The sequence below is a fragment of the Chaetodon auriga genome, chromosome 14, assembly GCF_051107435.1.
Source record: "Chaetodon auriga isolate fChaAug3 chromosome 14, fChaAug3.hap1, whole genome shotgun sequence".
In the NCBI taxonomy this organism is placed as follows: Eukaryota; Metazoa; Chordata; class Actinopteri; order Chaetodontiformes; family Chaetodontidae; genus Chaetodon; species Chaetodon auriga.
This window is the reverse complement of record NC_135087.1, coordinates 5,459,059-5,481,116: the sequence shown is the minus strand read 5'-3', so window position 1 is coordinate 5,481,116 and position 22,058 is coordinate 5,459,059. Positions and strand designations below refer to the sequence as shown.

General features: G+C 47.2%; 1 protein-coding gene across 2 annotated transcripts; it reads left to right on the top strand.

The window, feature by feature from the left end:
• The first annotated feature begins 592 nt into the window (after positions 1 to 592).
• ttbk2a (tau tubulin kinase 2a) lies at positions 593 to 21,802 on the top strand. 2 transcript variants are annotated; one of them, XM_076748404.1, is made up of 16 exons: positions 593 to 883; positions 5,721 to 5,882; positions 7,833 to 7,980; positions 9,282 to 9,355; positions 10,689 to 10,829; positions 11,274 to 11,378; positions 11,982 to 12,047; positions 12,184 to 12,276; positions 12,391 to 12,516; positions 12,622 to 12,779; positions 12,927 to 13,134; positions 13,230 to 13,453; positions 13,542 to 14,088; positions 14,969 to 15,307; positions 16,091 to 17,055; positions 17,681 to 21,802. In XM_076748404.1, exons 2-16 carry the CDS (start codon positions 5,814 to 5,816, stop codon positions 18,126 to 18,128), a joined length of 3,711 nt encoding a protein of 1,236 aa, XP_076604519.1. In that variant the 5' UTR covers positions 593 to 883; positions 5,721 to 5,813; the 3' UTR covers positions 18,129 to 21,802. The 2 variants fall into 2 exon arrangements, with proteins under 2 accessions (XP_076604519.1, XP_076604520.1); XM_076748405.1 differs by lacking the exon at positions 14,969 to 15,307.
• Positions 21,803 to 22,058: the final 256 nt, after the last annotated feature.

The window sequence follows — 22,058 nt, the reverse complement described above, 5'->3', positions numbered from 1 at the left end:
AAAGATAAAAATATTAACATTACACTATGTAAATATGCTTCCAGAGATACAAGATGACTAAGATGATATGCTGTGATAATGTATTGCTTAGTGTATTATTGGCGTTTCACTATTAACATGAGTATTCACAGCTTTGTTTCTTTGCATGTTGTGTGCTTCTGTGTTGCAGGAAACGAACTATTTTAAATAGCTTGAGGAACAGAAAATGCCTACTTAGCAAAGTGGAGGACTGTTGTTTTAATGGCTGTGTAAGCCATCAGTCACATTCACCATCTTTGGCTGAATGCCGCCTCCCAGCGGTCTTTGCGATTTTTTTTTCCCTTGTGGCCGCGTTCCAAACCAATTAGATTGTATCCTCAAACACTACACAGGTTACTTGTTTTTTCGGCTTCATTTGATGCTTACAAATGTTGGCTTTTTAAGTGATGAACGCGCATATAGCATAATATTCAACAAAATGTCAGCGATTAAACACCCTTATCTGGCCATTGCGTACGGCGCGCGCGACGACTGTTAAGGCGCGAACGAGCTTTAAAGGACCCCGGCGCGCGGTCGAGCTGTTGCGAGGGGCGATCGAATCGGGGCCGCGCGCGCAGGAAAGCCTGATGATCATCACACAGTCGTCACGTCACGGATCCGCAGCGACCGACAGAGATGCTGAGGTGACAGGCAGAAGGAGAAAAGGGACGACCGCGCTCGGACACATTTCACCTCCGCTCGCTCATTTCTAACCGACCGACGCGACACTCCGCCCCCTCCTACGGACGCTTCGCTCGCTATGGGATTCCGCTCGATGTCGTCCCCGCCGCCTCCGAACGTAGAGGATTTTTTCTAACCACACCCGGCTCTTCTTTGGATCAAGCATTGGCAGCAAAGACCCGAGGTAAGGCTCCAGAATCCGGAGGCCGTGTTATCCTCCCCCCCACCCCCTCGGTTTCGCCCCTTTCTACCACCCCAAAACACCCCCTCTTTGTCGCCTGCAGCCGCATGCGGTGGGTCTGTTGTGCTGCATGTTGTCAGTATAACCTCCTACACGCCAGGCATGATGCGGTTGCGTGGCCTGTGGACGGCCGATGTGCGTGGACGCGCCTGAGTAAATCTGCTGTGGCAACCGACTCGCCGTGCAACAGCTCTCCACAGCAAAGCCAGCCAGTCCACTGCAGGGAGGAGAGGTGGTTTCATTTTGCAGACCAGCGTGATAGCCGGCTTGGAAATGTGTTGTGACATTGCTGCAGCCTGTCACATCCCACTGAAAACAGCTCGCCAGAGGTATAAGAGTTTGTCCTTCTGCGTTTGTGGTACTCTGCTCCGCACAGATGGCTCTTAAAATGGATTCATTTTTAGTATTTACCCAAATCAAGTTCTGGCCTTTAAGTGAATTGATAGTAAAGGCTTCAGTGGAGCCATATAAACACTCATCTTTCACAGCTTCCTCAGACTGGATCAGTTGCATCCATGCTCAGACTGGTGAGGGACCAGACCGTGGAGGGCCGGTCCATGCTGGCTCCTCTCTGGACCTTGTCCTGCACACAAAGTTGTCACTTCACCCAGCAGCAGCAGCAGCAGCCAGGCCGCACTCAGATAGACAGAAAGATTCACCAGGCGTTTGATTTTCAGTCAAGTTTTTTGCCCAGTTGTTCCCACTTGAGCCATGTGTTATTGCATGTGCACGCAAAGATGGCAGTCAGAGTCGCAGTTTATTTGCTTTTTGTCAATATTTACCGACCAGACGTCTCCAGAATTGAGTTTTACGTGGAGGTGCAGGAGGAACTCTGGGGGGTGCGATCGCTCATTTTCATTAACGCCTTGTGTGGCCGTAAACTTGCAGCTTCCAGCAGACGAAAAGGGCAGAGGCGACGACAAGCTGCAGTCAGCAGATGAAAATGGCACTGCACCATCGTCGCCATGGAGATGCGGGGGTCAGGAAGCGTGATTCACGATGAGGCAGGAGCGAGCTGCCATTGATTGGTTTAATTTTTGGTCCAAGGTCTGCTCTTCATGTTTTTTTTTCTTTCTTTCATTGATGGTGGTTGGCATGAAGGAGGAGGAGGAGGAGGAGGAGGAGGAGGAGGAGGGAGAGCAGAGCCGTGCCTGTCTGTGAGGTGTGAGATTAGTCACAGCATAGGTGTGCGCTTCATGTGTGTATGCCTGTGTTTGACTGCATGTGTGTTTAGTGGTTATATGGAGTCTATGGGCTGAATGGCAGGTAGCATCTCTGCACCTTTCCTGCAGTTTTCGCCCGCTGGAGCTGGTTTTGAAGGCACAACATGGTGTAAACTGATCCTGACTCTTGACCTAACAGTAAAGGTCACATTAGGTCACAGAGACCTCTAAAAACATCCGTCCTCTCCTCTGTCTCGTCCAGTTTTCTGTCAGGAGCTCATGCTTCTGTCAGGGCCATGCAGCGGCCGTCTCTGCCTTGATGATGCCTCATGCACGAGAGCCCAGATGTGACAGAAAAAGTATTTCAGGAAAACAGTGGAACGTGGGGTGACCTTGAAGTTGTGACACAGCACTCGCAGCAGAGGTTATTTGATGGGTGTTTGCAGTGACTTCCTCTCATCCCTCGGGGGTTGAAAGGGTTTTGCACGGCGTGCCTCTTCTGCGGTTTTGATGGCGCGCTCTGTGCTTTTGCGTCGTCACCAATTAGCATGATATCAAGGATTCCACTGATGTTCCGCTGGCTTTCTCTGTGCCTGCAGAGATCTGCAGACCCTCAGATGTTACCCACGAGGAGGAAATACAGGTTTTTGTGCTTGACATTGACACAAGTTGCAGGCAGAAAGAGACTTTCACTGAAGTTCTGCTTCCTCGTGGGATGGCAGCGTTGGACGGCCGACCTCTCTGATCCACGACTGACACATCTTAACAGCTATTTGATGGGCTGCCATGACGGTTTGCACACACATTCATGGTCCCCAGAGGAGGAAACCAGCACTGGTGATCCCCTGACCTTTCCTCTTGTACCACCATCAGGTCAAAAGTGTATTTGCCAAATACCTGCAAAACTTTCTCATCAGCCTCAGCTGTGCTTTCTGTTCACTGTACCAGAAACCAGATTTGCATCCCTAGAACATAACTGTCAGGGTTAGAATAACTCACCAGTCGTGCATTGCGGCCTGACCTTTGCACACGCGGTACTGATTGCACAATGACCGTGCCAATTAGCAGATGTTAGCATACTAACAAGCTAAACGGTGTCCATGGTAAACATAAGCCTGGCTGCTAAGCATCAGCTCATTAGCATTGTTATTTTGAGAGCGTTAGCATGTCTAACAGAGCCTCTAGCCTGACTGTAGACTCTTAGTATTCATCATTTTTAAGCTATTTTTGTCATCTGAAACATCACTGTAATGACCTTAATTCACCATATTGTGCATTTTCTTGATAAAGATAGAAAGCATTTCACAAGAAAGGGAACTTTTAAAATGGAAATACAGACTGTATGTAGCAGCAGAGTAATCGGTTGGCCCGTATCTGGCTTTTTGGGATAATCTGCATCGCCTGCGCTCACGAGGCTGATGAAACAAAACATGTCTGTATGTCAGAGAAGAGCCACATTTTTTTCATGTATTTTTGTGCGTTCAGGGGAAAATACGCGAGTCATTTGGACCAATAATAAGGAGATGCTGCTGGGTGCTACTGTGTGCGCTGACATTGTCTATATTTTATTTATCAATGTGAGTTCACAGACTCTCATTCTCTCTCAGAAACAAGGAGACGCTGCCGTCTGTTGATAAATGCTGCCGCTCACTAAAACTTCATTTATTTTTCATTCAGAGGTTTTAGAAAGTTTGCACTGCAGATCAGCTTAAGCAAGCAGAGACAATGCAGACAGTAACATTTGTGTTAAGTAAACGTTCATTTAAGCTCAGCGACAGTGTCTCATTTGTCGTTATTACTTCATTGTTGTATTTCATAAGATGCAAAAAACAGCATGACATTCGCATTATGTGTTGTCTATTGGCCGCCCTGCTCTCGAAATATCGGCCTCAGCCATTGAAAAACCCTTATCAACCACTAATTGTATTACAGATATATAGACACATTAGGATAAATTATATTTAATCCCAATCTTAGACTGCCAGCGTTCATAGTAATTCACATAAATCCAGACGTTAGGGTAAGTAATGGTAGTCTAAAAAGGAGATTTCTAATCCTGAGACATCTCCGTCAGTAGTCATCTACCGAGGCCACCTCACTCCTGAGTCTCAGCCCTGGGTCACATCTCATGTTTGTCATTTCACAGTTATCTAGTCCGACCACACTTTGCCCCCCTCCATCTCTCTGCCTCGTCCTGGTGCATGATGGGATTGATTGCCTCCTTGATGTCAGGATCATGCCCTCTAACCAAACAGTGTTTTGAAGGCTCGTTGCGTAACCGGTAGATGCCTGCGCACCGTGCGCAGAATGATGAATCGAAGTCGGCTTTGCTTTGAGTGTTTGAAGCCAGACTAAAGCAAGTTGCCTCTCCTGAGAAATGCTTATCTGTGACATGGATGTTGTATAAGACAGGAGAAGATACACAGCTTATCCAGAGGAAGCTCCTTTTGATTCCTGCTGTACAAACAGCCTGTTTTTAATTAAAAGAAGCTTGTGCTACACGATAATACATTAATTTAGAACACTTTATAGTAAGTCACCCTTCATTAAGGGGTTGTAAACTGTAAGGAAGTAATTAGAGCAACGTTTGGGTTGCCAGGTAGCCTAAAATTCTGTTGGCTTGTTAGCTTTCCAATTAATTCACCTTCTGGAAAACATGAAGACGATCTGGACTGAAATGGACTCTTATTAACGGCTTATTCACACAAATAACTGTGGTCTTTAAAAGTGTGTAACCTACAAGCATTCATGTAACAACAATAATAACAATAACAAAGATTTTTCACAATCTGGCAACCCAAATGTGTTTGTTCAAGGCTTACACTGTAGCTGATCTATAAAGCATCAGCGAAGGATTTGTTAACCCTTAAAAAAGCCTTTAATTCATCTTAAAGCATCAGATATATGGAGGCATGTGGTCCAGGACAGTGTTTGTATATTTGTATTTGTAAAAAAAAATCTGCTTTTTCAATGAAATTTCACTTAAAAGAATCATCAAAAGTTATTGTGATGTGTGTTTCTGTTACAAAAATGCAAAACTTTATACAGATCAATATGATGAACATCAGCGTTCTTATGTTAAACTTATGCTACAGTGTGTGTTAAGGTGAAAATCATGCGTTATGATTATCATGATGCACGCAGAGCTGATCACCCCAGTGCAGAAATCAGGCGGTTTATATCTGAGGATTCTTTCTTTCTTCAGAAGACGTGCTCCCTGCCTGTCAGACGCAGAAGATAAATGGTTTGGAAAAGTGATACTAAGATGAAGCCTTTTTGTAATTTAAGTCGCAGGACTTTTGCCGGCGAGTTGTTGGGCTGAGTTTATCCAGAGAGACAGCTGCTGGCAGCAGGTGTGGCAGCTGCAGCCGCGGTCGAGTATCAGAACGCTCCAGCCGTTAAGCCGGAGCTTTAACTTTGTCTCTCAACTGGGGGGACTTTCACATGAAGTTCAGCCCGGCCTGAGAACGCAGACCTTTCGCATATTCAACACTGTGAAACCTTGTTCAACATCCGAGAACACGAGCTCGAGACGCTGAAGTTGGCACAGATTAGCCTCAATAAGCAGCTCCACTCCTTCTTCTTCTGACAGTTCTGTGTCTCTCGGTTTTCCGCAGGGTTCTCCGTCAAGGCCCAAATGCCCGTCCCAGTGTGAGGCCGCCGGTCGAGGGGGGAAGCAGTGAGGACAGCGTCCCTGGTCCGCAGACGGGATGAGCGGGGGAGCGGAGCAAGCTGACATCCTAAGCGTGCTCTCCCTGGTCAAGGAACGATGGAAAGTGGTAAGTGGCGTGTTCTTCGGCGACAATAGGCGTCGTGTTTGTCCAGGCCCGTCGCTGCCTGTCCCCAGCTCCCCCTCTGTCCCACAAACAACAACTCCTTGTTCATCAAACGACGCCTCCCCCTGCCTGTGAGTCCCTCTTCCTCCCTCTGAAGCGTCTCACCTGTGGCTCGGACAGTTTGGGGTCGTGTCTCTCTGTCCAGGTAGGGCTGCTGCAGCACGGGGGATCCGAAAATAGCCCGTGTAGCTATTTGTGGCGGTGCAGCGTGTGCTATAGGCAGCAGCAGTAGTGTTCCCTGAGGGCCCGTGTCTCTCACTGCTGTGCCAGCCCGGGCGCCATGTGAGCCTGTTATTCCTAACTGGCAGCCTGGCACCACTTCCTGTCTTCTAAGGAGCAGAGTTACGTAAGAATGCTGCAGCTAATCCCACGACTTTAGCTCCGAGTGCGACACAAGACTCTGTGTGTGTGTGTGTGTGTGTGTGTGTGTGTGTGTGTGGTGTGGATGGAGGACAGGGAAGGACACGTGGGGACCGTAAGCTGGACTAGTACTGAGGGGTGAGAGTGAAATGGAAGCACTGCTGGGGGCCGTTTGAAACTAAGAGCACAGAGAAGTGAATCACACACGTCCATGTTTGCCTGCCGGCACCAAGTAGAGCAAGTGTTTCCAATTGTTCCCGTCAGGTAGAGCTGAAGCAGCCATTTCCATCATTGTTTATTTGTCTTTCCTGCTCAAATGTCAAACACTGCCCACTTTCAGCTTCTCACATGTGAGGATTTTCGTCTTTTTTCTCTTTTGTGATGGTAAACTGAATGTTTTTGGGGGGTTTCAGGCTGTTAATGCGACAAAATAAGCCATGTGAGTACGTCACCTTCAGCTTCGGGGGATTGTGATGAGCATTTTCTTTTTATCCCAACGATCTTTTTTAGTCTCTTTTATTGTTTCTGAAGAATAACAGTCTGGAGATTCTCATTTAAACTCTCTTGAATGCACAGAGCTCATTTATCCGCTTCCTGCTGCAGTAGCCTCTGTAATATTTCAGAATTTGCTGCAATCCAAGTCAGAAACTGCAAGATTTTTTTTCTAGATTTCACAGACGCACAGACTCATAAAAAGCTCCGAACCAGCTTAAAGCTTCTTGAGGTTTATTAAAGACATGTGTGCGTATGTTTTGGCGTTCTTCCTGCAGCCTTATATTATCGTTACTTTTGCACTTCTGTCCAGAAGACTTCTGATTTTCTCGTTGTGGCTTTTTGATTGTTGGATATTTTTAATGAGTTTGGACATGAAGATTTGAAGGGTTTTCAGATGATTAATCTCTCATCACTTCTTTCTTTTTGAAAAAGAATCAAATCCAGGGTTGCCCAAAGTGTGGCCCCTGGGCCAAAGCTGGGCCGCCACAGGGTTTGATCTGGCCCGCCAGATGTTTCTAACAAAATAAATGTAAAAAACAATAATTATAATATATAATATATATAATATATTATCATAGAAATTTATGCTTGTGCTGTTTTATTTTTGTGAGGTAAAAATGCTCTTGAAACCTGTAGGATCCCTAATTATCAATCATTTTTCATAACATGAGTGTGGTCAAACATACTAAATTGTGGATAAACATAATATTTTTTAATCTAGCATGATAATTTAGATTAACCCCTTCATGCCCACATGCCACCAAGAGAGACCATCTGGTTTTATATTGCCCTCTGACCTCATTAAAACCTCAATGAGGAGCAAAGTGGGAAAAATAAAGACCAAACCTTTCTGTCAGATGAACAGTTTTAAGGGTTGTCTTGGGTAAGACCCCACAAACGTTCTGGAGGATGTTGTGTTGCTGACCTTGACCCCTGACCTTCTTTCTGTTCATCTTCGCACATTTTCTAACATTGCATCTCACACATTACAGACAGACATGTGAAGTTCTTAAGCCGTGTTTCATCATCTTCCCCCAGGCGAAGAAGATCGGGGGTGGCGGATTCGGGGAGATCTACGAGGCGGTGGACCTGCTGACGCGGATCAATGTGGCGCTGAAGGTGGAATCGGCCCAGCAGCCCAAACAGGTGCTCAAGATGGAGGTCGCCGTGCTCAAGAAGCTGCAGGGTGAGTCGAAATGGGTTCAGTGGATTTGGTTACAGTTCTGGAACCGATTGATCCTCCCTGGCACGGTGGCCTATCGATTCCCCCCTGAAGAGGTTACAGTGTGTGTTGTTAGCTAGCATGCGTGGAAGAAGAATGCTGAAGCATTTTCTGTTAGCGATTCCACAAATAAACACACTAGTAGGAAACGCGGGGATAGCCTTTGTGCGTCGATGGCAGCGTGTAATAATCTCTCCCTCTGAGAGCAGATAGAGATCGTCTGACTCGTCTGAAAACGCAGGGTTCGGCTCGGCTTGCCTCGGCCTCTGCAGTGCAAAACGCGCCATAATTCAGCAGGAGCGGCAGATGAATCATCCTGCATCTCGTGTGTTTTAATTGTGGTTTGAGCATTGGGAATTTTAATGTAAAGGTTTCAGCAGTAGAAGTGAGGACCAGTGCGAGGGGAAGTATTTGTTTGTGTGTCTGGATCAGCAGCGGAGAGCTCCTTCAGGGGGTTATATAGTTTTACTCCTTTCTCTCCTTTTCCCTCCCCTTTTCCCTCCCCTCTCCCTTCCTGCCTTTTAACCACTGCGCCTTTTTTGTTCTTTCCCCCCTCTGAGAGGAAAATCAATGTGCTGGGATCATGTTTGCTGTCTAATGGCTGCGGCCTGGGGCATCATGGGTCTGTTGCTTCCTGCGGGAACCAGCATGTAACTTGAGACGGGCTGAATTCCAGCCACACAAACATTGCTGACCAGCCCAGCTGCAAAGAGTAAACATCCACCCGCGGCCTTGTAAGACGACTAATGGGTCATCTCGAGCTAATGGCTTGTTTTGTTCTTGATTTGGATCCGTTTATCGGATTATTTTCATTTATTTTCTAAGAATATGATGAAAGCAATTAACTGTTTGTTAGTAACTGTTTGCATTCACTGCGTGCTGGAGGGTTTCGGGTGTGGCCAGTGCAGCAATGTCCTGAGCACACACACACTGGCTCACGCACGCGCACACACACACACACACACACACACACACACACACACACACAAGGCATTCATGCACATGTGCAGAGCGGGTGTGTGCTATGGCCTATAAATCAGCAGGATAGTCATATAGGGAAGCTGGTGATGGGAGGGGAGTGAGCTGTGGTGACTGGAGAGGCAAGGGCAGGGAAACACACACACACACACACACACACACACACACACCATCATGATTCACGCAGCATGCTGCATCTTATGCTCAAACGATGCAGCTGACGTCAGGTGACCTCATCCTCTCCTCTGAAACATCCTGAAACTCTCTTGTCCTCCTTTATTTCTTAGGTAAAGACCACGTGTGTCGCTTCGTGGGATGTGGCCGCAACGACCGATTTAACTACGTGGTGATGGAGCTGCAGGTTGGTCTGCGTGCAGACGACTTAATGTGTCACAAGCACTCATTTATAGCAGCTTTCCAAGCCCAGTGTGACAGATAACATGTGCTGAAGCAATTTGTCCATTTATCAGTTATTGGATGGACAAAAGAATTATCATCAACAATTTTTTATTATCAATTAATTGTAATTTATTAAGCAAAAAATGACAACGAATGAAGATTTCCTGCTTTTCTCCATTTTATATCATTGATGTGGAATATTTTGGGGTTTTTTTGTCATACAAAACAAGCCATTGCTGCTAAAGGCTTACTTCAGCTAGCTTATGGTGGCTAATGTTAGCACACTTCTCCTCCTTCAGATGTAATGTAAGTTAAATTCAAGTAATAAAACACACTCATTTCTATACATTCAGGAGTTTTGCTGCTTAAGTCTTAATTGTTCTGGTATGAGTGCTAGTGTATGGTTGCTAATGCTAGCAAGCGTTGGATAGATATTGCTGTGTGACAGGCATTACGTGACTCTTCGTCACTTTTACTACTGTTACTCTATTGTGGAATTTCATTTCATTTGTGGCCTGCTTTTCAGCCGATGTTACACAAATACAGAGCGACGTCAAACCAGCTTGAGTCATTGTCTTGAACTTGGTTTGACTGCTACATAAAGGCATGAATAATTTAGCTACGTACATGCTCACAATGACAATGCTAAAAAGCTGATGTTAAGCAGTTTTAATGCATTAATGTACCACCAAAATTACCTCAATTCGTCCTGAGGGGGACATGAATCTCTGTGCTAAATTTCATGGAAATCCATCCTGTAGTTGTGGAGCTGCTCCATGTCATTTAAAACCACATGCTAGGCTCATGGAGGTGAAGCCGAACGATCACCAAGGTCGACAGGATCCATCCTCTGGGGACCACAGTGTTCCATGCCAATCCATTTAACAGACATTTCAGTGTAGACCAAAGCGGTGAATCGATAGACTGACCAGAAGACAGGCTGACATCCCGTGCTGCTAGCATGGCTAAAAGTATTTATAGCAGCGACAGTCTCCATGTAGAGATCCAGGCAGCACTGCTGTTCACATGCTGCATCGCTTGATCAGATTCAGTCACTGCATCCAGCACACGAGGCTGGGATACCCAAGTCAGGATGACAAGTCTGAACTGATGATAGATGAGCTTTGAGTGTTTTTACAGTGTGGTCTGGTTGTGATTTCAGACCCACACGAATGATACATTTTCGTGTACTACGCAGTCTCCAGACCGCAGCGTGTCTTTAATCACAGATCATCGGTGCAGGTGAATTTCTGAATTCTGTATTTCCCTCTTTGCTAACTGATGTGCTCTCTCAGGGTCGTAACCTGGCTGACCTGAGGAGGAGCATGACCCGGGGAACCTTCAGCATCAGCACCACCCTGCGTCTGGGGCGCCAGATCCTGGAGGCCATAGAGAGCATCCACTCTGTTGGCTTCCTGCATCGTGACATCAAACCGGTGAGTCACGGCTCGCTGGGCGCAGCAGAGGATATTTACTGCTCGACTGTTATTTCATTACCCAGCGCTTATGCTCCCTCCATATATTCCAGACACATAGATTTTTTTTATTTCTATTGTCTGGGAACTGTTTGTGACTCTTGCACTTTTTATTATTGGCTGCTAGCATTGTTGCTGATTCAGTATTTTGTTTTTTGACTGCTGCACCCACAGTAAGTTGGCTCACTATGAATATTGGCTAAGTGCCCAAAATGTAGCCGAATGTGAAAATCTTCTGTCCTCTGAGCTGCTGCATTAATTATGAACTATATTCCACCACAGGAACACATTTATTCCCCTGGAGCTGCACGAAATTGAATAAACATTACATTTAATTGCAGCTGTATTCACACGTAATTGATTTTGCTGTTCTTTTAACCACTGCCTCCTGTGTGTCTGATCCAGTCCAACTTCGCGATGGGCCGTTTCCCGAGTACCTGTCGAACCTGCTACATGCTGGACTTCGGTTTAGCTCGCCAGTTCACCAACTCTTGCCAGGAGGTTCGACCTGTAAGTGCCCCTCCTCTGTCGCTGGGTGTATACTGAGCATAAAGTTGCACTCTGCTTATTGGTATTTTTTAGCCAATTGGCACTAACACAAACACTCGCCTTCATACACACACACACACACACACACACACACACACACACACACACACACACACTTGACCTCAGTGCCAAATTTCAGCTCCCTGGGGCAAAAACTGTGGCTGCCAAAGGGTGGGGAGATTTTTGTCAACTGACCGACAGAGTGAGCTGTCGATGCTGGTTGCAGCTAAAAAAGTCTCTGGTAAAGTCACTGAAACACTCCCTGCCCAGCACCAACTGCCTGACAGACAAAATTCAGGGACTAGTGGAGCATTTAGCAGCTAAAGAGGCTAGAAACTGTATTTCCCTCAGGAGCTCTTGAGGACAAAAACAGGGCAAATAGTGGACGTTTGATGGTCAGGTGACCGGAAACATGACTCCAAGTGAAGCGAATGTTGCTCTCTGATGTTAGATAGAGGTTAGCTGTTGAAAATATAAGCAGCTTGTGTTATTTTTGGCTGAAAATCTCTGATTAAATTACATTTCTATTAGCATTTAACGGCTGTTTCTGCCTTCGTTTGTCAGCCCCGTCCAGTGGCAGGGTTCAGGGGAACTGTCCGCTATGCGTCTGTCAATGCACACAAGAATAAGGTGAGTACACATCTGCTCTGCGCTCGAGCTCCTCGCACCTGTCTATTCATGTGCTACACACAGCTTTCGCTCTTTTCCCACAATTTGACGATGATAAAGCATGACCGATGACCTCATCCCTGGTGTATTTCTGCAGGAAATGGGTCGTCACGATGACCTGTGGTCTCTCTTCTACATGCTGGTGGAGTTTCTGGTCGGTCAGTTGCCGTGGAGGAAGATCAAGGACAAAGTAATGACAAGAAATCTTTTTTTTTTCCCCGGAAACTGCACAGCCATGTCCAGGCAGCTGTAAGTGATGAGATGTGACAGGTGTGTGTGTGTGTGTGTGTTTGTTCATTCCCAGGAACACGTGGGGAAGCTGAAGGAGACTTACGACCATCGTCTGATGCTCAAACACCTGCCGGCAGAGTTCGGCGTGTTCTTGGAGCACATCTCCAGCCTCGACTACTTCACTAAGCCCGACTACCAGGTGCCACATTTGGACTGAGTGATGAGTGAACGTTTCGTCTTCTGTCGAATCGCACCCAATAAAACCTCACAAAAAGGTTGATTACGCGCTTTTGTGTCGTTGCAGCTGCTGATGTCCGTGTTCGACAACAGCATGAAAACTTACAATGTCGTGGAGAACGACCCGTACGACTGGGAGCGGACCGGCACAGATGGCACTTTGACGATCAGCGCCGCGGCCACAACGCCGCAACATCACACCCGCCTCACTCCGGCACACATGGGGTACGTTTGTTTAAAGTACACTTTTAGTGGAGTTAATTTAGGAGTTATTACCATCCACGGTTGAAATGGTGCTCTTGCCTCTGAGTGGTTACCTGTACTGTCTTTATGGCCTCAAACATGAAGTAATGCTTGTCCTTGTTGCACCAGTATGGCGAACGCCTCCCTGATCCCCGGCGACCTGCTGAGGGAAAACACAGACGAGGTTCTGCAGGACGAGCAGCTCAGCGACGTGGAGAACAACCCCGCCCCGGAGCGCCTGCCGGGCTCTCCCCTCCACCCACACCGCAACCAGGAGGCTGACGTCTGGGAGGAGCTGGACCGCAACCGGAACCGCATCAGGACGGCAGTGTGGAAGGTAGAGAATAGTGTCGTGTTATCAACTCTGAATTAACACCTCTGTTTTTAGTTAGCTGCTTATCAGTCTCAAACACAACTGTCTGGTTCCCATAGACGGCAACAGAAGAGGAACACAGCAACAACCAGGGTAACCACGGACATCAGAGCCCCTATGCCGGGCCAAGCCTGGGCTCCCCAGTCAAACTGCACTCTGAGGTGGTGGCCTCAGACCGGGATGGCCCTCTGCTGAGGAAACTCCGCAACATTCACAGTTTTGAGCTGGAGAGGAGGCTTGGCCTGGAGTCCAAACCCAGCCCAGAGCGCTTCCTGGAGCCCAGGTATGTTAGTCAAGTAGCTGATCCATCTTTTTTCTAGATCTTTTCAAGGATAGAGTCAATTGTTTGCATCTGTCTTGTGTCTGTTCAGCTCAGCAAAGCAGCAGCTTGGCCCCCAGCACCAGGAGAAGGAGGCTGACGCGGCTGCAGTCATCCAGGTGACTCAAGCTGTGTCTGCCGGGGAGCGTCCTGACAGAGTCTGGCACTATGACGAGGAGTTCCGGTCTGGTGGTGGTTCTCCTAAGCCAGCATCCTCTGGATCTCAGGAGCAGGGGGAGGGGGCAGTCAGCAGCGGGGGCTTTGTGGCCCTCAATCTGAGCTCTGGGAGGCAGGACATTGACTCAAGGGAATGGGTAATGGTGGAGCGGCCCAGTGGCTCTCCAGGAGCCAAGGCTACCACCAGCCCTTCAGAGGAGGATGAGGAGCCAGAGGTGCTCCAGCCAGGGGAACAGTCTCCTGGATGGGAAAAGGGCAGCCCAGGTCCTAGCTCTGGAAAAACGAAACAAGAAAGTGTGACTTCCTCCAAGGGAAGTGCAAAAGTGGACAAGTTGGAGCTCAGTGTGGGCCCTGCAGGGGCTCTGCCCCCCGTCACTCCGACCAGCCCAGCTGAAGCTCTGGCTGAGGGAGTTCTCACTCAGGTAAGCCCTTTCACCTGACGGCCACTTCACAACATGGCATACAGGATACTGACTGTAGTCAGCGTTTTTACAAAGTTAAAAAGCTGCACAGAGTTCTAGCTCTAGAACCATGATGCTAATATCATACAACAGTCAGAGTTCCACCAGCTGCATCTTGCTGTAGTGTGAAGCTAAATGTTACTGCTGTGTGTTTTCTCGCTTCTTTGCTTGTATGTACATGTTAGAAAAAACACATTTAAGTCACAGCTGCAGAGCTTTTTGTCAGCCCACAGCATGGGGAAAAAGAGAGCTTCTGGCTTTGAAGTGCACTTTGATTTGCATTAAATATTTTACGCATAATTTTATCTTATTTTCAGACATTCGCAGTGTGTTTGGTTGGTTTTATTTACTTACGCCAATTAAATGATTCATTTCCAAAATCAGCTTTGGTTTGCTCAGTTTCAATTGCTTTTTCGCTCCTTTGCTATTTATTACCTTCAACCAGCCCACCGAGTCATATGCCAAAATCCCGCTCAGTCTACCAGTTCTTCATGAGGCGATTTTGCTCAGATTGTAGAGCAGCTTTTTTTCATTACAAGACGAATAATTGTCCCCTCGCTCTCTCCTCCAACCAGAACAACTGCCTCCAAGCTGAAAATGTACACTGCCTTCCCAAAATCTACCTACCTTGCCTCTGTCTGCCTCCCCTAGCCTAAGATCACCCCTGATCTTTATAATCCTCCCGTCGCTCTACCTGTTCAGAACACCTCTGCGTCGTGCTCCCCTCCGGTGCTTGTTCCACCTCACAGTACTTCCACCATACTTCCTCCATCTCACTCCCTCACCAATCTCACAACCCTTCCTGTGTCCACCTCCCACTTCTCTCCTTCCCGTCTCTTAGCTCCCCACCTCTCCTCCGTCCCTGCCTGAGGAGGTTGCGGCCCGGATGTGCAGCCCCGTCCCTCTGCGCTCTCCCAGCCCTCACACTCTCCTGACCACCCTGTCGGACCCGCTGCACCTGCGCCGGCCGCCGGGCATGAGGCGCAGCCAGTCCGCCGACCAGCAGCAGCAGGAGCGCCCCTCCTCTTCCTCCTCCTGCCACGCCTCCCTACCACTACCACCCAACCCTGCCCCCGGCACCTGCTCGCCCAGTCGCAGGAAACTGCCGGCCATCCCGGCGGGCGCCGCCAACACCAAGTTTCCCTCTGTCATACGCATCACTCGTGCTCAGCTTCAGCAGGTGATGAGCCCATCACGATCCCCTAAAAACAAACATTCCTCCACATCAGTAGCAACACACCAACCATCAACATTTTCGTTCTTTCTTTCTTTTTTTTGTTTTTTTGTTTAAGTTGCTTATTTTGGCTTCTTTGTTCAGTCGGCTTGCTTTTGTGTTGCTGTCAGGCAGCTCTCTCCAGAAACCATGAGGGGCATTGTGCAGGCCAGACAGAGCATGGGTCAGATGTGTCCTTGTGTCTGGACATGTGTTCTTGTGATCTGAATAGGGGTGTGTGTTTGTCTGATTGTGGCATGTGTGTTTGGAATGTCGAGTCATGACTACAACAGGTTGCATGGTCTCTTTTGTTTCAGATCGTCTTTGTCCTCTCTATCTTTCTCTTTCTCTCTCTCTCCCTGTATTTGTTCCTCACCCTCTCTTCGCTGAAGCCCCCTGCGAAGTTGCGTGAACCTTTCCCGTCCACATGCTGGTTTAGTACTCACAGCTTGACTGACACTGCCATAGCACTTGTGTGTTTCGGTCTGATAATGGTAGCTATGGTATTGCATGCTGTTGCCTAACTAATCACCATTTATTACCCCACATTATACAATTCTTCTCTTTTCACACATCTGCATCAGGCTCTTGCTACAGAACTACAGCACAACTCGACATGTTGTAGTCTATCAGCAACATGCCTTTGACAATTAGAATATTATTCCCATTTTTGATGGGGTTTATTTTTTCAAATAACACCTGTGTGTCTTTCTCTTCCCTCCCATGTCTCCACCTCCCCCTCCCCTCCAGTTGACAGCTCAGCGTCCCTCTGGGCTGTCCTCCCAGTCAGGATCAGACAGTGCCCCACAGTGCCTCCTGCTGGAGAGGCGTGGCGAAGCTGAAGCTGAGGCTCTGCAGGTCCAGGAGCACACAGTGGACATCAGCTCCCCCCAGGACCATGTGTCCACCCATCCAGGGACACCCACAGACCCCCTGGCTGAGATGCTGGTCAATGGAAACAGCCACACCAAAGCTCAGAGCCCTGTGCCAAGCCGCGTGTCTTCCCCGCGCTCCCCACGCTCGCCTCCTCCGCGCTCGCCTTCCTCTCCACACTCTCCTCACTCCCCTCGCAGCCCTATGTTTGCCAATGGCCACCTGTCCCCTTCTGCTAATGGCCAAAGGGATTTAAGTAACGGAGCGTTCCCCAAGCTGAAAGACCCTGAGAACGATTATGGCCACACTCCCTACGCTGCAGAGCCTCAGCCAAAGGAGGAGGAGAGCAGAGAAGTGAACCAAGCCCCAGATCCGAGCAATGGCCAAGCCTCTTCCTCCCCGGCTGCCCCCCGTAAGGACCCCAGCCGGAGGCAAAGCCGCATCCCAGTCCTGGAGCCCTCCAGCCTGCTGGATCTCCCTCCTCCGGGGTCTGCCAAGGAGAAGCTCCTGCAGAAGAAAGCTAGCCACCATGGCCCGGTCCCCTCTCCCACTGCCTCACCCTCCCTCTCTGATAGGCGTGGCCCGATGGTGGCCTCCCTCGCCAAGGACCCGCTGTCCTCCACCTCTGACCGCTCCCAGGACGAGGACTCTCTCATGGGCTCCCGTTCTGACCGCCAGGGAGACGATGCTCCTTCTCTCTCCTCCTCGTCAAGCCCTCTGTCCCGTAAGAGCAGGATCCCTCGTCCCGTTCATGCGGCTTCCTCTGCTGAGCAGCTGGCCACCCAATTCCTGCCGCGCCCGCCTCCCGGAAAGCCTCCTTGTCGCCCCACAGTGGAGGGCAGGTAACTCGTTGATCTGCATATTTTGCTTGACTGAATCCGTTATTTATGACAAACAGCATGAAGACATTAAAGAAACAGGAAAAGGGCACTTTAATTTAATTTTCTTTCTCTCTGTCTTCTCTGCTTTCTGATGTGAGTGAGATAAGAGGATTGATACCACTGTCATGTTTATATGCTAAGTATGAGCCAGCAGGTGATTAGCTTAGCTTAAAGACTTAAAGCAGGGGTAAACGGATAGCCTGGTTCTGTCCGAAGCTAAAAGAAATCCACCTGCCTCTAACTTGTACCAATTAACACGTTGCATCTTGTTTCATTTGTGCAATGACTTCCTGTAGTCTTCCTGTTAACGTTCCATAAAAACCACAACTTCTTGTTTTCACATTTCCATCTATGTACAGATGAAAAGAGGATGCCAAGTGTTACTAATTCAGGGTCATTGTTAGAGTTGTTTTAGACTTTGTGCAGAACCAGGCTAGCTGTTTCCCCTTGCTTCCAGTCTTTATGCTAAGCTATGCTAACCACCCGCCAGCAGTGGTGCTTCTGATCCTTTCATCTAACTCTCAGCTAGAAATTTGATTCACCAGCCTGTTATTCGTAACCTGCCCTGCTTTTTGTACCCACTTAGGCTTCGGCGTTACCGCATTCGAGCTGGCAGCACCAGTGACTCAGACCTCCTGACATGCCTTGCTCAGCTGATGCACGGTTCCCGAGGCTCCCCACTTCACCACCGCTCCTCAGTCCAGCACGGCGGCTCCAGGATGGGCATCTGTAGCCTAACGAGCTCTCCGCACCACCACCGCAGCTCTAGCGCCTCGCCGCGCAGCTCCTCCTCCCTGCAGCGCTCCGTCAGCTCCTCGCCCTCCCGCCACGAGCACCGTGGCGGCGCGGGAGGGGGTTGCCTGGGCCGCAGCCGCTCGCCTCCCAGCTTCTCTGGTTCGCCACCTCCCCGCCGCTTCTACCCGCACCACCAGGAGACCTGCTGCAGCCGCCAGGCCCGCACAGGCCCATTCCACCTGTCCAGGGGGAAAGGATGTAGCCGAGAGGGCAAGTGCTCCAGCAAGCTGAGCAGGTAGTTGCCCACCAGGTTGTGCCCCAGCAGAGGATGGGAAGACTCCGATTGTGATAGGCTAGACAGCAGTCTGGATAAAAGCCTGAGTCTTCCTCTATAGCTAAAATCCCCCGTCAGTCTGAACCTTAAACTTGTCTCGTCGTTTCCCACTGTTCTCCTCACTCCTTCTATTTGCACGCAGGGTTTGTCATTCATTTATGTGCCCAGCTTTCCAGCAGTGCTCCAGTGATACAGTATTGCACTTCCATCAAGCTGTCTGACTTGTGACAGACAGATTTGACAAAGAACTTTAAAAATCTTTTCTGACATTTAGTCCGTTAAGCTCGAAAAACCCTACATTTCCCATAGTGATATTCTATAGCTATAGAGTGGCCACTTCTTTCAACCCACCCTCCCACCTCCAGCTTGTAATGAAGGCTTTCTGTTCAAGCCCCAGACTCAACTCAACTGTGGAGTGTCACTTTAAGGTCCGACCAGCGACATTCATTTTATTTATATTATCACGTTGTAGAGCTAAATAATAGCCAATAGCAAACAATAGCTGCAAAATTAAACAGTGATTTCCTAATGCAGGCGTAACACATAAGTCAACTGTTAGTTGGGCCAATGGGCACATAAATAAATCATCATCTATCCTGCACCACAGTATAACTTATTTATCCCCTCTTTTAATGCACTTGGATTATACTGATGGAGTATCAGTATAGCTGATCACAGCTGAATGAATTATTGGCCTGGGGTTGACTCAGTTATCTCCTCGGTTTTTGGAGATTGCAGGCAGGGTATAACGTTGACTTTATGCTATACGTGAATGCATAAAGGCCAAATTTGTGTACAGTTGTATTTATTGAGATATTTATTTTGATGCTTAGCGACGCTTTCGACTCCTGCCCTCCTCTGTGTGATAGTGGATGTATGGTGCCACTCGCGTTAGTTTTAAATGTTAAATCGAAGGGATCGACCCCTTTTATACAATCAATCATGTGAAGTGCGTGAGGACACACACCTTTTTGTGCCTACTGTGTTGCCTAGAGGGAATCAAAATGTCGCACTGAAGGAAGAGATTATAAGTTAGCGAACATTTGCTTTGGGATTTGAAGTAGCGGCTGTAAGCTTAAACAACACAAGGTGCATTACTGACGAGTGATGTGCAGACACAGATGTTTGTCTCAGCGCGTGCCTTGGCACTTCGGGCAGCTCGAGGATTCACTTTGGTTTGTTTGTAATTAGAAAACGAAAAGGAGCCCCAAACAGACTTGTGCCAGCAGTTACAAGACGACCCTTTTCACCAGTATTCTTTTACGTAGAAGAGGTAGCAACACTAACGTTTGTAAGCCAAACACTATTTGAGCAGCAGTGTACTTGAGGACAGAGTAGCGACGTATTATTTGTAATGAGAAAAAGGAAATCCTCCAAGTGAAACCTGTCCTGCACGTACCAGGTCAGACTTAGAGAAAAAAATGTGAATTTCAGACCTCAAGCAATTGAAAACGGAGGCCATATGTACATATATTTCTCACACCACCATGATGTTCCAGGCTTCCATGTGCAAGGATGTTTTTGTTTTGCTCCTCCTGCGCCGGAGAAAGTCTTTTTATATCCCGACACGCAGCGTGTTTGTGCACAAGGCGGCGGCGGAATCAGAGTGTTGTTTGTCTTTACGCTAGTTAGGACTCCTCACTGAAACTCTCCTCCCACTCCTCTGCTTGTAAGATACTGTAAAATAACTCCAGCTTCCTCCCAGTGCTACTCTTTGCATGCTCAACAGAGAAAAGACTGAATCAACTACTGAGTAAAAAGCTGCTTCCCATCGCACAGCATCCGTCTTATGGAGATTTAAACCCAGCGGTGAGTTCATGGCCCGCTGGGTGAGCAGTGTTACTTCTGTAGGACTAGTTTTCTGCACTGACAGTGGACGAGCTGTGTCGCTGGAATATGACAGACTGTATTTTTTAGTAGTGCAACTAGCTGAATTAAAAGATAAACTTACTGCTACAACACGAGTTGAGAGATTCACATCAGTTGTGGCCTCTTTGAAATATGGCTGCGCACAGGAACAAAAAGAATTGCCAAATATTTTGATAAATTTTCCAGATGTGGTTTGACTTGTGATGTGATAAACGTGGGAGTGTGGAGAGACTGAAAGGGCACATCGCTTTGTAGATAACAAACGTGCTGTTGCGTTGCAGATCTTGCAGATAGCTCCGCTGGCCTCACAGAGCAGCTACGATGACTCATCCTGAAGGCAGACAGCGTTCAGTCAGTCAGTCGCCTTAATGTCTCTTCTCTGCCCCTCTGTGCGTAGCGAGGGATGACTGAGCCTTGTCTGTGCTGGAGATCATTCCACTATTAGGCCAAGCCAAGCCTTCCTGTCACTTATCTCTTGTCTGTGAACGGTGTGTGCGCTGCCGTGCCCGTCAGCGCGGTCAGTGCCGCGTCTACCGGAGAGCTCCCCGTGTTTCTGTGAGCGTGCGTGGGCCATTTATTGATCGCCTGGTGGAAAATTTCACCGAGCAGTACTCAAGGTGTGTTTGTTCGTGCGCTCTGGAACAGGAGCGTGCAATTTCTACATGTCGCCAGCAATCGATCTTTTGAATTCTCCCTCTTTCGACTCTCTATTTCAGGCTCTATTTCAAGCTTTCAAAGTTCAGAACGCTGTTGTGCAGACTTTTAATATATACCTGTAAAATACTCAAACTAATTATTTAAATGAAATAAGTATTGTAAAACCATACCTTATATGCTAACAGGCTTCAGTGAAAGGGAGGGACAGACACTAAACAGTGCTGCTGGTTTTAAAAGATAATCAGATTTATTCTCATGTTTTTTTTATGATTATTATTGCACATAAGTGGTGTAGTTGTAGTACTAGCGATGCCTTCCAGGTGAGGATTTTTTGGGTCACTTTTAAAAGCGACCTGCTCGTGGAAAGGTGTCATATTTATAGTAGCTTGCAGGTATTTGTGGTTACAGATACCCATAGGCCAACAGAACAAACCCAGCTGTTTTATTTTGAAAGGTGACATGAAAACTAATGAAAGCTTTGGTGTGCACTATACACTTCTCATATCATAACATCGGGATACTTGTCAATAACTTATAAATACTTGACAGAAATTATTTATTGTGACATTTGCTAATTTGCCCATCTTTCATTTTGACTTCAATTGTTGGGATTTTTTAATGGTTGATATTTTTGTGTTGTAATGTACGTCATGGTTTTGAAATGTAACTGTACAGTCTCAAGGAAAGAATGTAACAAGTGGGAGTTTTTGCATTGTATATAACTGTAATTATTTCTGTTTATTCTATCATTTGTATCATATCAATGCCTTGTACAGTGTTTTTTTTTTCTTTTTGTTTTAAAATTATTTTGTATTTTATTTTTATAAACTGGTTATAAATAAAATACTCATTCCGCATGCAGACAAAATCCTGTGAAAGGTTTCTGTTTTTTGGATTGGACTGTCAGCAGTTGGTGTCTTAACATCTTTTATTAAGAGAACCAGTTTGTAACAGACATCACAGGTTGAGCAAATGATAGAGTACTTAAAAATGAGTATGACATTCAAAATTGATATGAAATGTACCACCCAAGCACCTCAAAATGTGGTGAAAAAGAGCAAAAATTGAAAAATAACTGCAGACATTAATACAATAAAATGCTACAAATACTTTTGTGATGTTTTCCAGTGCAACCTTTTTTTATATGTTGTATGTTTGCTTTTAAGAATTCACAGTTCACATAAAAAAAAGATGATTCATGTGGAATTTGCCCCCAAATTTGATCATATTAATCACATCTTTTGGAATGTGAGCATTATGAATAAAGTTAGCAATGGTGTCTTTGTAACTTAACTGCATGCTCTAACTTAAATTGTCTGAGTATTCCAGAATCAGAGCCGGCCTAGAAGCCAGATCTGGCCCGCGAAAC

Coding starts and splice junctions, on each gene's coding strand:
- ttbk2a (XM_076748404.1), top strand. CDS start 5,814: ATGAGCGGGGGAGCGGAGCAAGCTGACATCCTAAGCGTGCTCTCCCTG. Junction 13,454..13,541: donor GAGCGCTTCCTGGAGCCCAG/GTATGTTAGTCA, acceptor GTGTCTGTTCAG/CTCAGCAAAGCAGCAGCTTG. Junction 15,308..16,090: donor CTCGTGCTCAGCTTCAGCAG/GTGATGAGCCCA, acceptor CCTCCCCTCCAG/TTGACAGCTCAGCGTCCCTC.